The 19,941-nt window shown below is 33.2% G+C and overlaps 2 protein-coding genes across 3 annotated transcripts in view; one reads left to right on the top strand and one right to left on the bottom strand.

Moving 5' to 3' along the window:
- The window catches only part of LOC129219351 (esterase E4-like), a 78,411-nt gene that overhangs the window by 23,464 nt on the left and 35,006 nt on the right, over positions 1-19,941 (bottom strand). Inside the window, exon 10 of one of the 2 annotated variants that reach the window (XM_054853720.1) lies at positions 12,738-13,510. The exons of the other annotated variant lie outside the window; for it this stretch is intronic. Within the exon in view, the coding sequence (XP_054709695.1) occupies positions 13,288-13,510 (223 nt within the window). The 3' untranslated portion in view covers positions 12,738-13,287. Of the gene's footprint in view, positions 1-12,737; positions 13,511-19,941 lie in introns of those variants that run through there. 2 annotated transcript variants of the gene reach the window in all.
- The window catches only part of LOC129219352 (dnaJ homolog subfamily C member 4-like), a 149,968-nt gene that overhangs the window by 119,876 nt on the left and 10,151 nt on the right, over positions 1-19,941 (top strand). The window lies entirely within an intron of this gene.

The following is a 19,941-nucleotide window of genomic DNA, read 5'->3' as shown; positions in this document are numbered from 1 at the left end:
AATATTCTTACAAGCTGGAAATTTTTTTTTTATAAGTTTGAAATGAAAAAGAAATTAATTCGAAACTACGAATTAAAATCTAAAATTTTGTTTGGAAAAACCTGACATCAGGCTATTGCCGATCTATGTGCTTGATATTTGAGAAACGTGAACTAATTTTAATTGGTCAGAAACAGTGACATCACTTGAAAGACGTAGGCCAGGTGGTGAATAATACTAGCACGTGGGGTTTGTTATCTGTTATCGGTAAAGGGGTAGATAGCAATATTGATAAAGTCATTTTCTCAATTCGCCTCGATGTGTGTGTGTGGACGATCCGAAGTGCTGTGGGATTACGGTAGTTTCTTTCAACAGCCGAGTTGATTTGCGATATCACGGCATGCGTTCTGCAAATCGACGATGGGCAGCCAGCCGTATGCAGCGATTTCAAATAAAACATGCATGTAATTGTAATTTTGTGAGATTGAGTTATAATTAACAATCCACTTATTACAATTTCATTCACTGTTTTTAAATAACTTCGCGATAGCTGGTACTTGAGGGATTTCACCCCAAAAAGGTTAGTCTTTTGTACTTAATTTTAGTCAGTATTTAGCTATAACTTAATTTGTCAAAATTTAGATTAAGTTTCTTAATTTAACGTATAGCTGTCCATTTGAATGTATCGTTCGAAAAGGATAAAGACTAAAATAAATGATATCGATTTTGTTAAAGAAATTAGTTGTTAAAGTAAAATATTATTGGGAAAATGAAATAGCCAAAGTGATTCTAATTCATGAAGGTTGAAAATTTTGTTTTATTCTAACAAGAGTGCTTGTATGAAAAAAAAAAAAATAATAAAGTAAAACACTATGCGATAAAATGACTAAGTTAAATACTAATCAAAAAAATAATTAATAGAGTTGATTAAATAAAATGTGATAAATTAAATGAAACTCTTGAAAAGCATATAAAGTGATGAAATGTAACTTGAGTGCGAAATTTGCTTACTGGAAAAAAATTAAATAAGTTGATTTTTAAAATCCATGAAAATTTCTTAATGATAAGTGTTTATTAATGCTAAGAGTAAATTGATTCCAAGTTTTGAAATGAATTTCAGTAGAAGTTATTTTTCGGTAAGTCTATTTTTAAAATTTGCTGACATGAAGTTTTGATACTCGACTTATAATTTTAACATTTCTTGGGTACTTCATTGATGTTTAACATTTTTGTGTTATGTGTTTTATTTTACCGTAGGTAAAAATAATTAAATAAAAGTGAAATTTATAAATTGTAATGAAAATTCTGTTAATGAAATTGGTTGGTTGTAAAGTAATATTTTGGAAAAGCTGTAATGAATGATAAATAGTAAAACGCAGTAAGTAAAATAGTAAAGTATGGTAAAGTAAAATAAAATATTCAGAGGGGATTTAATTCATGAAAGTTGAAAATTTTGTTTTATTCCATCAAGAGTGTTTGCATGAAAAAAAAATAAAGAAAGGAAAATATGATTAACTTAAATATCGATGATAAAAAATAATTATTAGAGTTAATTAAATGAAATGCGATAAATTAAGTGAAACTCATGAAAAGCATATGTAGTGATAAAATATAACTTGAGTGGGAAATTTGGTTACAGTAAAAAATTATTTAAGAAGATAATTTTTTAAAATTCATGAAAATATTTGATAGTGATAAGTGTTAATTAATACGAAAAGTAAATTGATTGTAGATTTTCAAAAATTAAATGGATAAATGTATAAAAATAATAACGTATGTGATAATTTAAAATATTAACAATGAAAAAAGAATCAAAGACGATTAAATGAATCTAAATCGTAAATGAGTTGCTATTTTAGTAAACTCAAACTAGAGTGAAAAGCATTTTAGTAGGAACATGTTAAAATCTCTTGTGCTAAGAAAAATAAATAACTTTTAAGCATAATTTTGTAACTGGAATAAATGTATGATAAAATGATTAAGTTAAGTATTAATGAAAAAGTAATTATTAGAGTTAATTAAATGGAATGTGATAAATTCAATGAAACTCTTGAAACATATATGCAGTGTTGGAATGTAACTTGAGTGCGCAATTTGCTTACTGGAAAAAATTAATTAAGTTGATTTTTTTAAAATCTGAGAAAATTTGTTAATGATAAGTGTTAATTACTACTACGAGTAAATTGATTGCAAGTTTGACATGATTGCAAAAATTGAAGACATGATAACGTTTTGAAAAATTTGAAGGTTCGATTCCTGTCACTACTTGTGAAAAATTTCTAAGTTTAAAAATATCGGGGAAAAAAAAAACGATAAAGTAAAAACAAGCGAGAAAATGATCAAACTCTAAAATATACTAAAAAAAAAAAATCGAAATCACGAAAAAATAATCTAAGTCTGAAATGCTTGAAATTAGTTAAAGACTAAAAAGTTAAGAAAATAGTTAAAGACTGAAAATAATTGAAAAACGCTAAAATAGTGAAAAAAAAAAAAAAAAATCAAAGTGCTAAATGACAGGAAAAAACGTTAAAGTTCAAAATGTGTGAAAGAATATTTAAGTTAATTATTTCTTTGAAAATTTAACAAGTAAGAAAAAATATTTTGTTGTATGAAAGTCAAAAAAAATTAGTTAAGAAAATTATTTCTTCGAAATTTTTACAAGTTAGAAAAAATATTTGTAAATTTGACAAAGAAAAATGAAATTAGTTAAGAAAATTTAACAAGTTAGAAAAAATAAAAATGATAAAGTTTGAAATGCATGAAAAAGAAAATCAAAGTTTAAAATATATTTCAAGTCCACAAAGCATTGAACCAAATCTAAAATCTCGAATGGGTTGTATTTAAATAAATCTTTACTTAAGTGAAAACTTTGTTATTATGAAAAATAATAATAATGATGATAGTTTCAATTATGAGCTGAAATTCAGTTAATGATATGCCATGATTAGTACTAAAGAGTAAATTAACTGATGGTTTTAAAATTAATTTAATTGTAATATTCGTTGTCATGGTACAGATTCACATTAAGACTGAAAGAGTAATGAAAAATATAGCATAGTGGTTAGCATACGTTTTTGCTAACTCAAAGTTTGGGTGTTCGATTCCCAACTTCAACACTCTGTGAAAATAAAAATAATTAAATTCGTAGAAATAAAAAAAAAATAAAAATAAACCTCTCAATAGATGGCGCCATGAACGTTAAACACCGCATAAGTTAAAGCATAGCAACAGGTGTTGCCAACCGAAAACTAAAAACTCTGGTTGTCATGACAACAAGTGTTGCCATTCCAAAACCGAAACTCAAACAAGTGTTGCCATCCAAAAAGTAAAAACTTTGTGGATACCATGACAACAAGTTCAAAATATTCTAAGTCCGAAAACGCGGGAAAAATATCTAAAACGCGGGAAAAACCCTCGTCACCTTCTACGGGTTCTCGCGGCGGCCCCGGTCGTGGGGAGGGTCAACCCCAAGGTCGGGAGGGGGTGGGGAGGAGGCGGTGGGAGGAAGAGTGGGAGGGGGAGGCGGATTGCAGATGCATACCACCGACACCGCCTCCTGTTGCAGAACTCTCATAAGTACCCTACTTAGAAGGCCCCGACTTCAAAAGGTTATTAAAAATTAAGTGATCGTATATAATTAGTTAGATATTTAAAATAATTCATATAGTATATTAATTAAAAGCAGTGTTTATTTTTTATTGGGTATTTGGTTTAGTTGATTTTTTGTACTGGAATTGTAAAATAGATTTCATTTCTAGGTTTGGGTAGGAAATAGTATGTAAGTGTAATTAGTTATTTTTTACTTTTTAGTTCGTAGGCGTTTTTTTTAAATTTAAAAGTAATTAATTAAGTAATAGATTCGTATCTTTAAAACTATGAATTACTGCATACGTATTGAATATGCAGTAAAAATGAAGCAGATTTTCATTCATTTTAGAAATATACTGCTTGAATACATATTTAACTAGCAGTGTCACTATAAGAGTTGGAGGGGGGGGGGGGCTCAGCCTCGTGTAACATCCTTTTGGGGGGGGGGGTACACCCACAGCGGATTTCAAAGTTACGTTAGTACATAAGCTCTGGTGTTTTCCTCAACATAAATGATATTTCATCACTCAAATTTCAACAAAAATTGAGTTTTATTTTTTGCTTTTTAGTGGTATAAATATATAATAAGTACGTGGGATAGAGTATGTGGTACATGACGTTGAATCCTTTCTTACTTTCAAATCTTTGCGAATTTTCATATGAATAATTATTGTCACTTTTTCCCTCCCTTGCCGCTCAATAATTTTTATTATTGATTGAAGTTTTCTCTAGAGACGTGGGCCTAACCTGTGATCTTCAAGATAAGTGTGGTAGGCAATTCTCCTAATTTATTAGGTCTAGCTTACTATATTGCTTAACTCTTAAGTTTTTAACTGAGACTGATCAAAAGGGCCATTAAGCTCTACCATCAATGACGCCCGCCTGCGGCCATAGATCTTAAAAAGGGATAGATAGGCCTTTCTCCTACAGCGCAGCGTATTTCGCCCGGAGAAAGTGGGGTCATCATGATTCTTCCGAGAATCACGTGATCAAGGGACATCGTGTCTCCCTCTTCTCGGGCAGCAGTGATCTAACAATACGAAGCGTCATTAAAAGTCTAGGATTATCTGAAGATTTTCATTATACTTATGTGAGAAATCTCTATGTGTGTGAATCTGAGATTTTCTAGCGAAAGAGGGTTTGATGAATGCAATGCTAGTGCCAATTTTATTAAAAAACTAGCTGCGTGCCCGGCGTTGCACGGGCTACTTAAAAAATGAAAGAGATGTTCAATTGATGTTTTTGTATTATTCTGACATCAGTTTCTAAAGCGCTAAGGAGTAAATAAATACGCGTAATGCAAGGTTTGCGAAACACCAGTAGAGCATATTTTTGGCAAAAATCTCTTTAACGTTAATCATAGTTATCAATGATACAAATTATGAATATTTTCAATTAGCACAAAGGATGAAAATATATGCATTATCAACTATAATCTGTGTTCACTTTAAACCGAATTAAATCTGATAGACTATATCTGAAATATTTATGTACAATTACGATCAACTTTTTACATAAAATGACACACACTTTTTGGTTGATTACGTGAAAATAAAGAACCAAGACTAAATAAATACCAATAAGCAATAATTTAATACCAAGTCATTAGATTCCAATTTAGCTTTAGTTAAAATCCTTAAAAACAATCTTTTTTGTTCAACTCTGTTTCTCTTAAAGAAATCCAAACAATCTTAATTTAACATGTTCTTTTAATGATACAAACTGTATTTCAAAAATAGAAACAGGAAGGAAAAAGAAAGTTTATTACAATTCGAAAACTCACCCATGTGACGGGAAAAAGTCCAACAAAATAAACATAATTAGTCGCACATCTTAAATGTACCAAAACATGAGGCTGGTGAATGATAAACTTACACTACAATCAATAAACATAGCTAAAGAAACAACTTTCATATGCTGAAAAGAGTTAAGAACGTTGAATGTAAGAAATAAAAAAAGGACAGACGATAAAATAAAAGCTATGTCCGAATAGAGCAACCTATTTTAAACTAATTTAAAATGAAATTCTAGATGGAAACGTTATTTTAAGATTTGGACAGCAGCCAAAAAAATCTCTTTTAAAACAATTGTTAGAATTTTACTTGCTCACCCATATGCGAAATGGCAACAGGAAAGAAATAAAAATTCCTGAATAACGTTATGTTAATTAACGTTTTTATTAATATCTCCGCTAATTAACGTCGCACAATTACGAGATTGGTCGTATTGTTTTCTTTGGAAAATTTCGAATTGATCGATATCTCGTTTGACTCTTGATTCGCAGCGGTTCTCGAGAAGATCGATCTTCAGACAGACAGACAGACGGACGCGAACAGATTTTAATATTATAGTGGATAAAGACATAGTGAGTAGCAGAAAAAATTTTTCTTTCTGCTAAAGGCAAAAAAAAGTCCCCATGAAGAATCGAAATTAAGAATATTTTAAACAATTTACTGTAGATGCCGAGCATTATATTAAATCACTAAAAACTAGCGATGGAAAATTAGTTATAGTATGTCCGAGAAAAACTGGATTTTTAGGTTCCCTAATGTCTATGAAAAGTGTGCTGGGAACATATGAAAAGTATGTAGGTGCCCGAATTCCAGTTCTAAACTGCGTAATGACTTATAAGCTTACTCAGGATCACCTTGAAACTTTTTTCAGTGCGATCAGGTTGTGAGGGGGGATTCAACAATAACCGTCGGACAATTTCGAAGTGTGAAAAAAAAAGATTATTCATTTATACGGAAATTAAAGAGTCGCTTTTGATCATAAATATGCTCTGGAGCAATGGCGGATACAGAGGGGGGGGGGGGGGGGTCATGACCATAGATCTTAAAAAGGGATAGATAGGCCTTGATCGATCCCAGTCGAGGCCTTGATCGATTCCAGTTCTTCAAATTGCGCTGATTTTGACAACCTTCAAATGCTAAGATTAAATTTGAAGCGTAACAAAAATGCTTTGAAAGAAAGCCTTTTCTTCAGATTCCTTTGAAGACGATTTGGAAAATTCAGAAATCATCTCAATTAACATGACGCAGTATATTAATGATGTTTCTGACTACGCTGGATTTTTTGTCCGGCAAGTGCACTCTGTTGTGAACGCGACGACTGCAACGCAGTCTCAACTACAACAAACCAAAAAATAGGCCTAATAAAATTTAAGAATTTTGGGGCACATTCAAGTATGATAACTTATAGCAAGATTGCAGCCATTGAAATATGTACATTCGTGAAGAACAACTGAGAGAGAATGTGAAAAAGTTTTGGGAGTAAAACACAAAAATATAATGTTACTCATGAGACCACAAGAGTTATCAGAAAAATTTCGAATTCCGTTTTTCTAAGATTAAATAAGCATATGTTGGAATCAGAAGCAGCAGATTTTCTCGTTAACAAGTTTATAAAATCAATCGTTACTAAATATTTAAGCGTTAGAATGTATCGCGCAGTCAATTCAAACAATGAAAATAATTCACAAAGACCAATAAGTCGGAAAGTAACAAAATTAATATTGTTAAGGGACAATAATCACTAGTTTTCTTCACCCTCGAGTTTAAATTGTCAAAATTATCATATTCTATGGAACAAAAAAAAAAAAGAAAAATTGAAGAGGGGGCGGAAGTCAAATGACCATTCATGTAGTTTATAATTGCAAATGAATTTATTTTCTGAGTACTTCAAAAAAAAAAAAAAAACACTGAAGCTGCTTAAAAATTAGGAACAAACCAAAGTTATTTGTTTGGCTAATGTAGTGCTAGTGCGAAACGCATGCGAATATTAGAATATTATTTAATTGAGTTAATTGATATTCGATACTATTTACATTTGTATTTCTAATTGTGATTTATGGTTTTAGATAGGGTTTTATGTTAAATTGTTGCACTGGCTTCTAAAGTTGTGGGAAGAAGCACGCTTTGAAACTATTTATCTGTATTTGAAAAATTTGATTGAAATAAAATGAAATTTATAAGGTCAATTTTTGTTTAAGATTTTTGAAGACGTCTATTTCTACTCAGTATTTAAAGCACTTGAAAAAAGTTTAAATAGCTTGTGCGCCTGCTTCAAAAGTTATGATGGGAAAATATCTAATGGACTATTCCGTGAAAAAGCTGTCATTTTGTCCCGCATTTCATTAAAAAGTAATACCTTAAAAAGGTAACAAAGAACATTTTTTGCAAAAGTTTCTTGTGCGGGGTGTCCCTTGATCACGGGATGTCCAACCGAGACCTTCGAGATAGGAAGGCCATCCAACTAGCAAATGACGTCATCGTTTGTCGATCCACAATGATATTGGGAAGTGAGCACTTCGATTAATATTTTGGTTAAATAAAACTATTTGGTTTATTTATTATTGACTTCTGTTATTTTAGTAGCATTACAAGTTCTACTTTTTCATTTGAAAACATAAAAAGGAACCGATAATCATACATTAAAAAATACACTGAGCTTAATTCATAGTATTTGACATAAAAACATTTATAAGTATTACAAAGTATTCAAATAACTAAACACGATTTTATTTTACAATCATGTTAAAACAAAGTGATAAATAAACACAGTTTTATTTTTCATTGGAAATTGTTTTTCAACTAATTGCATTTTAACTACTCGTATATTGTATTGAAACATTAAGTCTTAAGAAGTATTCAAATAAATAAATGAACTTTCATTTTACAATTACATCAAAACGAAAAATAATATTACTATTGTATTTGAATAAGAATTAAATGAAATTTTAAAAAATAAATAAACATTTTTACTTAAGAAAACGGGAAACATGACTGCAATATGTTTCAAAGACATAACATCAAATTAAAGTACATAATACCATATTATTAATGTTAACTTAGCTGAGCAAATTTATGCTTTTCAAAAGACGTGAATGCTTGGGTGCCATCCCCCAAAGTAGACGGTGCCCTACCCCCTTCAATTATGAAAACTTCAAAAAAAAAAAAAAAAACCCAAAACATCTCCATCTCCCTTAAAATTTCAAGGGCACAGTTATTTATAACTATAGCCGTTGAAAAGCTATCATTACTATGAGACTATGATTCCGACCACCCCCCCCCTTCGGTGGGCACTCTCGAAAAATTACACAGGAATTCAACTTGAAAAACGTTAATTAAAGAATGTATAATACAACATCATGAATACTGTATGTTGTACATCCAAAAAATGTATTCAATATCTAAACAGCCTTTTTTTTTGGAATTCGGCTACTTTTCCATTTTCAGCTTTTTCTGCTGCTAATGATTCTTGTGCGTGGGGGGTGGGGGGCTTTAATAGTTCATCATTTTAGGCTTTTGAAAAATTATTTTAAAAAGCATTAATTGATGACAAAGTAACCTTTTTCAAAAAACTTTTCATAGAATGACCATTTTAGCAACTTTCTTTAATACTTAAAACCTCATATATGTTAAATTTAGATCAACATTTTGCTGAGTATGCTCTTTTAGGAAATCAATGTGACAGTTTTGTGACAGGGGAAAGGGAGGGGATAACAAGAAGTGTGACATCACGCGTTGTTTATAACAATATGCTCATGTTGAACAGCGTTACATGTAACAAGGAGGAGGGGGGGGGGGGGAATTTGTTCAAAAGTTTGCGTAATACTTTATAGACAGCCCCTTAATTCAATTTATGTTACAGTTTCAGAGTTCCTGAAAGCTTATTAACAGAAAACCCAAGGAGTTCAAAAAATATGTAGTTCAAGATATTTTGCCCTTTTTAAGCATAAACAAACAAGCACAGAGCATTTGGCAAAAACACGTTGTGTATCCACTGCTCAAAACTAATCTTTCGCAAGCCCAGAAATTATGAATACCGTTAACTTAACCACAATGTGTGCATAAATATCATAAAACTTAAAGACAACAGTGAAAAAAAAACCGTATATATTTTTTTAATTTACGCACAGAACCAGCTTGTTTGAATAACATTGCAGGGGCGTAGTTGGGGGGAAATGTTTGAGTATCGGACCCACGACCTCCGGCGTTCAAATCTATTCTATTCTATTCAAGAGTCACAACTGACTACAACTGTATTTATGTCGAGGACTGCATACAAAGTGCCTTGCCTCCATTATTTTATATACCGATAGATGGCAGCACCATCACCGGATCGAACAGTTAATGAGAATTTAGAACTAGTCCAAGAGCTAATAGCTACCTGGTACTAGCACCCCCAGAGGTATCGTTTCACTTGGAGGACATTGAGACCACGAGCATATTTAACGTCGCCCAGTCCCCTTTAATGACGACGGTGGGTCTTCGACCAGCGGGGATCGAACCCGAGCCCCTCCGGCCCCGAGTCCAATGCCCTACCGATCAGGTTACCACGGCCCCTGTTCAAATCTAATCTTCTATCTCAGAACTACGGAAGCCCATCAAGGAATGTTTTTTGATGAAAATAACACATGCTAGCGTATGAAACAATTTAATCGAAACGGAAAATATAAGATTAGTTCAGTTAAAAGCCTGTTTCAATAAACTTGTTTACATATTAACTGAATATCAACACCAAGTTACGTTGCTCCTGATAGCAACAAGTATATTTGCAGAAAATTTTGACATATGTATATTGTCAGCTTGGAAAATCCATTTCGAATAAATGCGTGTACAAAGTTGAAAAAATAAAGAAATAAAAAGTTGCAAGTTAACCGTTTCAAATATTAAAGCAGTATACTAAAATTACAAATTACAGACAAAGATATCAGAAAGGAAACTGACAATTGTTCGTGTAATGGAGGAAAACTTAAGTAATCTTAACTGCATAAAATGTAAATTTGTTTATCTGAGATAAGTACTTACCTCCGAACTTTAAAATTTATTCCATGAGACGCCCAGCTTTTTTCTTCACATGCAGGTTGTTCGGAAGCGGAAATCGCTGATTCAAATTCACTCAGCAGACACTTATATTATATATATATTTTTTAATTGCCTCTACATTCCGGTACGTGGAAAGGATGAGATAAATCCAACAGTATTGTATTCAAAAATATGCAGCCGAAGTTAATATTTCCTATTTCATCTATTTCAACCAGACCAAGAAGCACTATTGTTTAACTGGTAGACTGCACTGCTTTCAAAGTTTCGCGCCAAGTTCAAAGATCGACTACTGGTGGCGTAACGAAGCGGGGGGGGGGGGAGGGGAGTTGTCTGGCCTGTTATCACGTGGGTCTCGGTCCAACGGGGGATGTTGGCGCGCGCTCTGAGGAGAAAAGTGGGGAGAAGGCACATCTATTCTATTTTAAGATCTATGCCTGCGGCGGGCGCGCCATCCGAATGAAGTTTTACGTGCATCTCGAGTAAGAAAGGGTCGAGCACATGAGTGTGAAAACAGCTAGAATGAGTTCGCTAGAGAAAGAAATAAACTACAGCGGCTCGGAAACTTCCAACGACTGTGAAGGAAGGTTTCTTTAAAATGCGCAACTATGTACAAAAAAAAAAAAAAAAGTCTTAATCATTAGTTCGACTTTATCAAAGTTTGCTTTCCGAAAGCAAAAGCACGAGACAGTAAAAAAACCAACAGAAACCGCTTTGAATTAAAAATTAAAAGTTGTAAAATTGTAAATTTTAAAATTGTAACATTGTAAATTTAAATTTATATTTCTCAACAATACGTATCACACAACCCTCGATAGAGCTGCCATAGATTTGGGAAAAAGGAACTTTGCGAAAGGATGTAGCTCTCAGCAGAAGAATAGTTCTAACTGATTTAGAACGCTCTAAACTTTTAACTAAACCTCACGATGAACGAGCATTAACAGAAATGCAACCATTGACACAACTCATTTCTGATGAAAAGTAGACTGTATTCACAGTATTTAGTTAGAACCATTTATATGTTTACGGTTTCCCAAACTACAAATAAATTGTAAAGTGTAAGTTGTAAATTGTAGTAGTTTAAATTGTAAAATTGTAACCTTGTAAATTAATTTATGTTTTACAACAATACGTGTCATGTAACTCGTGATAAAAGTCGTATGTTTCTTCACATGGCCCCGTTATGGATGAAGATGAAAAAAATTCCACTACAATAAATTTTATGTTTGCTTCAGAGCATCCTTGATTCAAAATTTTCGTTATGATTACTTTTAATAATAATATTTTTTAGTTCTTTCTTTAACTATGGGTAAAGAAAGTAGGGGAAAAGAGGGCACATGTGAACTTTTTTTTTTTTTTTCATTTCTTAATTTTTCAGAAAATATTTTCAATTTATCACAGAAAAAGGGTTTTCATGATTGAATAGTCTTTTCTTTGTGCCACGGAATTTTTTCAGATTTCAAAAAGTATTGATACTATACTTTATGGAATTTTAAAAAATGTTTTCAATTCCCATGTGCCCCTATAGGGGGGCACATGTGAACACGATTAAAAAATGCAAAACGAGCATCATATTTCAACGAAAAACTTGTTATAATGAAGCATATACGTATATACTAATTACATTCAACGGTTTGTAACCTATACTGTGTCAGTTTGAATTGTACATTAGCTGTCATTAAGGAAATATTTTTTCTGAATTGTAGAACTCTACTCACTGTCAAATTTTAAAATTTCATAGCATGTTCTAACCAAGGGATCGACAAGAAAAAATCTTATATGACTAAACAATACAAAGAATATTTTATTCTGTAAAGTATATTCTTGTTGTATAGTGCGTTTAAGCTTCATACAGAATATGATGATGAATTAAAAAAAATTCTAAACTTCGGTTTTTAGTTAAAAGAAAATATTCCGTCTTTATTTTACTTGCAAATATTATATACCACAAAATTTGTAGCCAACTATTTAGTAATTAACGAAATGAAAAAATTAAAAATAATAAAATAAATAATTAGTAGGGGAGACCGGGGCAGGTTTTCGCGCTTTTTTTAAATATTTTTTTATATTTTTTATTTATTTACCTAAGTTTGAAAAAACTGTACTACACCATTCAGAGAAACCTTGGCTACAACGTGGAATTACTTACATCAATTAATAAGCTTTGTTTTACAGAAAAATAGTTTTAAGTGTCGTTATGTCACGTGCGAAAATGTGTCCCGTGACCGGGGCAAGTTTTCGCATATCTTATTAATTGACAGGGGCAAGTTTTCGCATGCTCTTATATCAATATAGTTTAGGAGATCAAACAAAATATTTTCAAGGTAGGTTATTTATTGATTTTCAGTAAATATACATTTAAAAAAACTCATCACCAACTTGGCTACTTAACAATTTTAATACATGTAGGACTGTTAAAAACACTAAACGTCATCGTCACTGTCACAATTAATGCATACAAAAAACATAGGGTTTCCTTTAATGCAAGACTCGTGGGCTCATCTTTTGCAACGAGTGCACTTTACCCATATCTCTTTAGCCTTAGATTTACTGTACAATTCTAAGCAGTAAATGCAAGCACAGACTTCTTCCTCTTCATCACTTGATTCTTCATTTTCTTCGGGCTTGTTAGGTTTTCCAATTTGTCTCTTAAATAAACTCTTTTTTACATTTTTCATATCTTTCTTTTCATTCTCATTTTTCATTTGTTTTCTCTTCTTAGCTTGTTGCTGCTCTAGTCTAAGCTGCTCTTTGACCGGAGTGTCGGTCAAAATGGCCGACTTTCTCTTCTTTCTTCCTTTCCGTGTCTGTTTTCTCGAACCCGCTTTTTTCAGAGATCTCACTTCTTCTGGTGTGGGACAACCTGCGTTTGGCTGTGTTAGAACTTGAGTACTTAGCCTCTTTGGGTTGCCCTGTTACAGGCCTGTACACCTCTGCCTGCACTGGGGCAGGTCTGTCTACAATAATTTGCCAAAATCCTGTCGCACAATCCGAACTCTGCCGCTACAGTTTTCATACTTTTTTCTTCTTTTACTTTGTTGACAGCTTCTATCATAGTCTCTATGGTGTACTTGCCTCTTTCAGACTTCTTTTTGTAGTGTCGTACCATGACAAATCTGAAAACGCAACACACAGATCAATATCAAGTCATAATAATCAAGTGATTCTGTGAACATATCAGTTTAATGCTATTTTTATAAACACTTAGGCCTATTTTGTTTTAACATGTATCTCTCATGAATGATTGAGATTGTGATTTATTTTTTGTCCGTTTTTTGTTTAAAAAATATAAGTTGTCAAATAAGAAGCTTACCTTTTCATGTGCAATTTAATTATTTATGTTTCATTTAAGAGTAAATAATATAATAAACATCGATAAATAGTAGCAATCGGAAGGGGCGGAGCATATTCTCGATGCGACGGGGCACGTTTTTCGATGCGAAAATATGCCCCGCTTGGTGTTCGAAAACGTGCCCCATCGCCATGTTTTTCCTTTAACTTCACGCAGACGGTCAAAAAAAGAATTTTATGGACAAACTATCACATCACCGATAGCTCCTAAATGTGCTCTTTCGAAATATTACAACAGACCAAAAACTTAAGACGTATATGTTTGTTTTTAGTTTAAATGATGTCATCAAAATTTACTTACCTGTATTAAAAACAAGTGAACAATGACGTTACGCAGCTATGTGAACAGCCATCCAACTGAAACTCTTGCATGTTGTCGTCTAGTGACGCTGCCTTTCAAATAGTCTGGTCGGGGCTTCGTTTTACCGGCTCGCTAACGAGTGAAAGTCAAATCGAAAACGTTGCCCCGCGCGAAAACCTGCCCCGGTCTCACCTACTTATGTAATAATAATTAGCAATAAATTTACAAACTGATTGCAGCAAAATAATAATTATAAATCTTTACATCTCTTTTAACACTTATAATAAGTTTACACTATTATTTATATTTGCGGAAAGGATATGGGAGCTGCTCAAATGTACCCCTACATGTTGCGTTCACAAGTGTCCCGGCAGCTACCTTAGAACTTATTTTCAAAAATAAGGAATTTTTAATTTTATTACAAAATTTAAACATTGGTATAAATTTACGTGAATGTTCATATAATGGTTTGCAATAATTAAATTTAGCTTATTAGTTAGTTTAAAATATATTTTACACGAAGAAGAGAGTGATAAAAGTACTTCAGCATCTGCTAAAACAAAGAAGCTGTCACCACAGAAACATAAACTGGCTCCTTACTCTGAAAGTTTGGTTAAAAAGTAGAGCTGGTATTACTATTACTTGAGAATTTTTTCAAAATTTTTTGCTTGACGTTATCCTAGTAAAACATACCATATTCTCATGTGCCCCGTGCTCACATGTGCCCTCTTTTCCCCTACATTCCTTTGTTTTATGGCATTTTTTTTAACAATGAGTTTTATATTTAATCGTTTGTGAGGGAAATTACATGAAATTTATTGTTTTTTACCCATAACTTTTCTTTAATGAACAAATAGGATCAATCAAAGATTTGGAACCTAAGTTAGACCACCCCCTATCCACTAAATAAAAAAAATCTTAAAAACCGGTTCGCTAAGTGAGACGATATACAAAGTTAATGAAGTACAAATCGCTTTAAATGTGAGTATGATATTTGAAGAGTGCCTTCGTTTTCATCAAACCCGGACTTGATTACCATTAGACCGCCGGGGAAGTATACCGTTTCGAACAAGAAAAGAATTTTCCTAATCGGTACATGTGTCTTCGAGTATTTATGGAACATTGTACAAAGAAAAAACAAATCCGACGAGTTCAGAACTTCCTCCCTTTTTGAAACCTGCTAATTAGTAATTCTTATTTCTAATTAAACTGGCGACGTCGTGAAATATTAAATCTAGAACACTGGTCTCAGAAATCAGACACCAGTTACAAAATATTATTAAGGAATATAAATTAAATAATCGGGGAGGGGGTGTTCTGTATTCAATTCCCCTTAAATTACACTAAATATATTTAAAAACTGAAATATTGAAAAAAAAAAACTTATGCGACTAAATAAAGTTATTTATTAATAAAAAAAAAATAAATAAGGTAATTGATTCAGCTATTAACAGAGCCGGCCTTAAGCCTATTAGAGCAAAAGAGCCCAATGGAACCTCGCGCCAGCAGGGGCCAAGCTCTAAAAATTTTTTTTTCTTGAAAATAAATAGGAAAACAAAGTAAATAAAAAGTTGAAAAATGAACTTAATATTAATTATCATATGCTTAACTGAAATTTAATTTGTTGGTATGGAGCTACTTTCAGTGCGATTAAGGGAATAGGGGGAGTTTCCTGAGGCTTTTAGCATCCCTATTAAAATTAGCAAATGTATGTCCAAAACTACTAGATTCAAATAAATTTGCAGAAGAAAAAAAATAAAACATATAGCTAGTTGAACATTTTTAAATCCATATCTAAGGCCGTACACGCAGTACCCTATAACTTCTGGTCAAGAGAAAGCAACTAAGTGGTAGGGAACAAAAGTACAAATTTTTAATGATTATCAGCAATTAATACGGTCCGCAATAACGTAAGGGTAAAGGGTCCCTATCCCAGGATCTTATTATCACATGGGAAATGCGGAGATTTACCCGAAACTCCGAAATGTCAGGAATTTCCAAAGCTATCTTTTTAATTTATTTCATTTAAATATTGACTTTTATAATTGACTTACTTTCTTTATTTGTGTTGATAAAAAATCTTAAAACTCAGCAGCAAGGACAATTTCTTTAAAACAAAATTAACACTAACGTAGGTACCATTCTGAAAAATAAATCAATAAATGATGAACTTCAAATACTGATTGTTTAATAAGCGTAAAGCATCTCCATAACAATTTTAAAGAAAGCAAATTGCCACTCTTCTTCTAACGTTTAAATACACATAGCCTGGAATTTGGTTTTTATATCTTCAAGGCCAAAAAATTTCTCGGGGCAGCCGTTAAACCCTGAAATAAAGTGACTGAAGATGCGTTTTGAAGACTTCAATTTCAAAAAAGTCAGGAGAAGGCTACTCAAACGTCCACTCTTACCTCAACTTTATCACAAAAAACTGACCAAAATTATATCATTTAGTTTTCAATTTTAAAAAATTTCCAAGAGAGGAAGATTCATAAATTTCACGACCCTCCTCCCCTTCTTCTCATCTAAAGTCTCCAAAGGTAGCCTAAAACAAGTGTTTTTAAGATTTAAATTTTGGAATATTTCATGAGGAAGGCCTCTGAAACCTTTTTTCTAACTAATGACCCCTTTCTTTAGCATCAGCACAATAGCTTAAAGTTTCTCTTTTAGAAAATACTGATACAAGAAAACCCTCAAACCCTTCCTTCCCATGGATAGCATAAAATTGATTTCAGTTTCGAAAAAATTCCGGGAGGAATCTCCTCCCTTTTCCTCTATTGTTACCAAATAGGGTCGAAAATTGAGTTTTTAACACTTCAAATTTTAAAACTTTTCGAAGAGTCACTGAATCCCCTAACGTCACCACTGATAATCTAAAATTGCGAGTTAAAGCCCTCGAGTTTGAAAGTTTTCCGCAGAAGATCACCAAATTCCTTTCTTCTCCATTTTCATCAAACATCACCTAATTGAGACCAAAATTTCTGACAGGAGCCCCTAATTCCCTATCGTTACCAAAATTAATCTAAACTTATCTTAAGTTTTAAAAATAATTCGGTAGGCAGAGAAACTCACCTCTTCCCATTTCCCTTCATTTTACACAAAATTGTCCAAATTTACGATTTTAGACGTCTGCTTTGAAGATTCTTCCGGGTACCTTGGGTGGTTTATCTGACCTATAACATCCTCCCCTCCCCAAAAAGAAAAGAAACCTCATTTCCGTACCGAAACTGCGTTTTTAAACTTCAATTTCAAAAAATTTTCAAGAAGAGCTCTCCCGTTCCTTGCAATTCCGTTCCGCTTCTTACATCCCAAATACGTCTGGTTTTTTGTATGTAGACTAACATTGCTTTTTTAGAACTGATAAATGTTGGTGCATTTTCCTTTTCCGTCTAAGCTATAAATTGCGCATATAGGTGGCTCGTACGAGATGGGTGGGGGCAACCGTTCACTCACTTCGAACGGTGAAGGGGCGTGCCCCTCTCTTCTCAAAGTTGTACAATAATGATCGATAAAAAAAAAAGATTTTTTTTCTGGGTGGGTTGATTTATTCCACGAAAATAAAAAGTAAAAATTCCAACTAAATGGACTTTTCTCAAGTTATTTCACGTCAATCGAACTTTAAATTGGAAGAGGGAAGTCTACAGTGGCCATTTGGACAGGTTTTGGAGACCATATTCTACCTTTTCTGGAGGTAATTTAATCAGTCATGTTAAAGTCCCATAATATCGTCCAGTTTTACAAAAAAAAAAAAAAAAAGGGGGGGAAGAAAAAATCAGCATCAGGTGCGCCGTTTTCTTTTGCCCCCACAATTTTCTCGTGCACCAACCGCATGTGATTGGGCATAAAGATTCACAGAGCTACTTTTCTTACGTTCTTAAATTTTACACTTATTTTTGGGGCCATTCATTCATTCATTTCTGAAGAAAAAAAGAAGTAAAAATCAAAAGTAGAAATTTTAAGGAAGACGGATAATTGCGACAGTTTCGAATCCTTGACTGAATCTGAAAAATCAGTTGGCACTTTTCAAATTTGTACAACCATTTTGTAAAGGTCCCCGCAAGATTTCTTTAATCGGGCCCCGCATCTGCTAAGGCCGTCTCTGGCTATTAAAGTATCAAAATATATTTAATTTACTACTTTCGTACGTAGTACTACCTATGCTTAAAAATTAACAGGCGGCGTTGCGAAAATTAATCATCCATATGCCGCTAGAATTAAATATCGTTCAAGATAAAGCAAAACTTTAGCTGTGAAAAATATACCGGTCACGGCAAAACCACTTTACCTGTGACTTAGCCCGCCCGTGGCGTAAGCTGGATTACGTAGCCACAACGTGTGAAATTTAAAGTTTCTTGGATTTCTCCGAGACCCCGTATCAGATTCAGACCAAATTACCATGGGAAGTATACTCTTCCAAAAACGAGTTTTTCAAATCGGTCCAGTAGTCTTGGAATAATCAGAAAACATACGTAAAAAGGAGCAAGACGAAATCATAACCTCCTTTTTTGAAGTCGGTTAGTGATGAATAAGGCAGAAAGTAAAAAGGTTCGAATGAATAAATTGTACTGCAACTGAGAAAAAGGAAATTTGAGATTGATTGAGAGTTACAAATTTGTAGATGAATGTAATTATCGAAAAACAAAGAGAGATTTTATCACAAGAGTGCATCAGTACAATGTTCCAAACTGCTCACCGTACAAAAGAACGGTCGTTCATTTTTTAAGTGAACGGACGGATCCGTTCGTTTTAAAGATTCGTTCTTTTTGACCCGTTCGTTCATGAGCGACACATCCCTATTAGGTGGTAATACGAGTGTTATATTTTTATGATGGCGGCAAAATAAGAAAGGCGTTATTTGTGTGTGTGCTACGTCCCAGTAGCATCCACTGTCGTCGTGGTAAAGTTATCACTGCGGCATGGATACTATTTTTGAATTCTTCTATGCTTAGTAGGGGTACACAAACAAGGTCATCAATGTAATGTGCACCCAAAGCTCTGCAAGAACAGGTGAACATCACGAATACTGTGACAAAAAAACAGAAGAAATAAAAACTGCTTTTTTTCTTTTGTCGCCAGGGCCCGACTAACTCAAAGTGAGGCTCAAGGCCCACAACAATTTGGAGGCCACCAGGTGGCTATGGCAGAATGCAATGGGGGGGGGGGGGGGGGGGCAGCGGAATGCATTTTTTGAGGCCCCTTTGTCTGTCATAAAACTACATTTACCATGTATCATGTGCATTTATGAATCCCTTTCGGTTACCCTAGCTATTGCGACATGGTAAATCTTCAATTTGCAGAATTTACAAAAATTCCTCTTTAAGAAAGTTTTTTCCCCAATTAATAACTCATTATTTTATGAAAAATTACACGTATGGTAATTTGTTTTTATTAGTTTTAATGTTATGCATAATTCTATAAAAACAAAATTGAGGCCTCTTAGAAGATGGGGCCCCAGGCCTAAGTAGGCCTGTGAGATAATCAGGGCCTGTTTGTCGCTATTTGAAAAACACTACACTCGTATTCCGAATCTCGATGAGTTATTTTCATGTGTCCGTATCCTCGTTGCAAGTGCAATACTTTTGGATATATCGTCGCTTCAGAGCAACAGTGGGATTATCTTAGTATTATTCCGGGGATTAGATGTCTTACTGTTGCTCTGAGGTGACGATATAGCATTTCGATCATTTGTAGTAACCCTGTATTTCCGTTTTTACTTCACAGGCATAGGCAGTATTGAGCATATTGATTACTATAAGAATATACAACCCAAATTCAAAATAATAGAATAGCAGAACTGTTTGAACAAAACTTGTCCCTGAGTCGGGAAAAATGAACGCATGCAAATTAAAAAGAGTAAAACTCGTTATTCATGAATGGATAAATCAATTTAAACAA

The sequence above is a fragment of the Uloborus diversus genome, chromosome 3 (genome assembly GCF_026930045.1).
Source record: "Uloborus diversus isolate 005 chromosome 3, Udiv.v.3.1, whole genome shotgun sequence".
NCBI classification, from domain to species: domain Eukaryota; kingdom Metazoa; phylum Arthropoda; class Arachnida; order Araneae; family Uloboridae; genus Uloborus; species Uloborus diversus.
The sequence above is the reverse complement of the archived record's forward strand: the minus strand, read 5'-3'. Positions and strand labels throughout refer to the sequence as shown.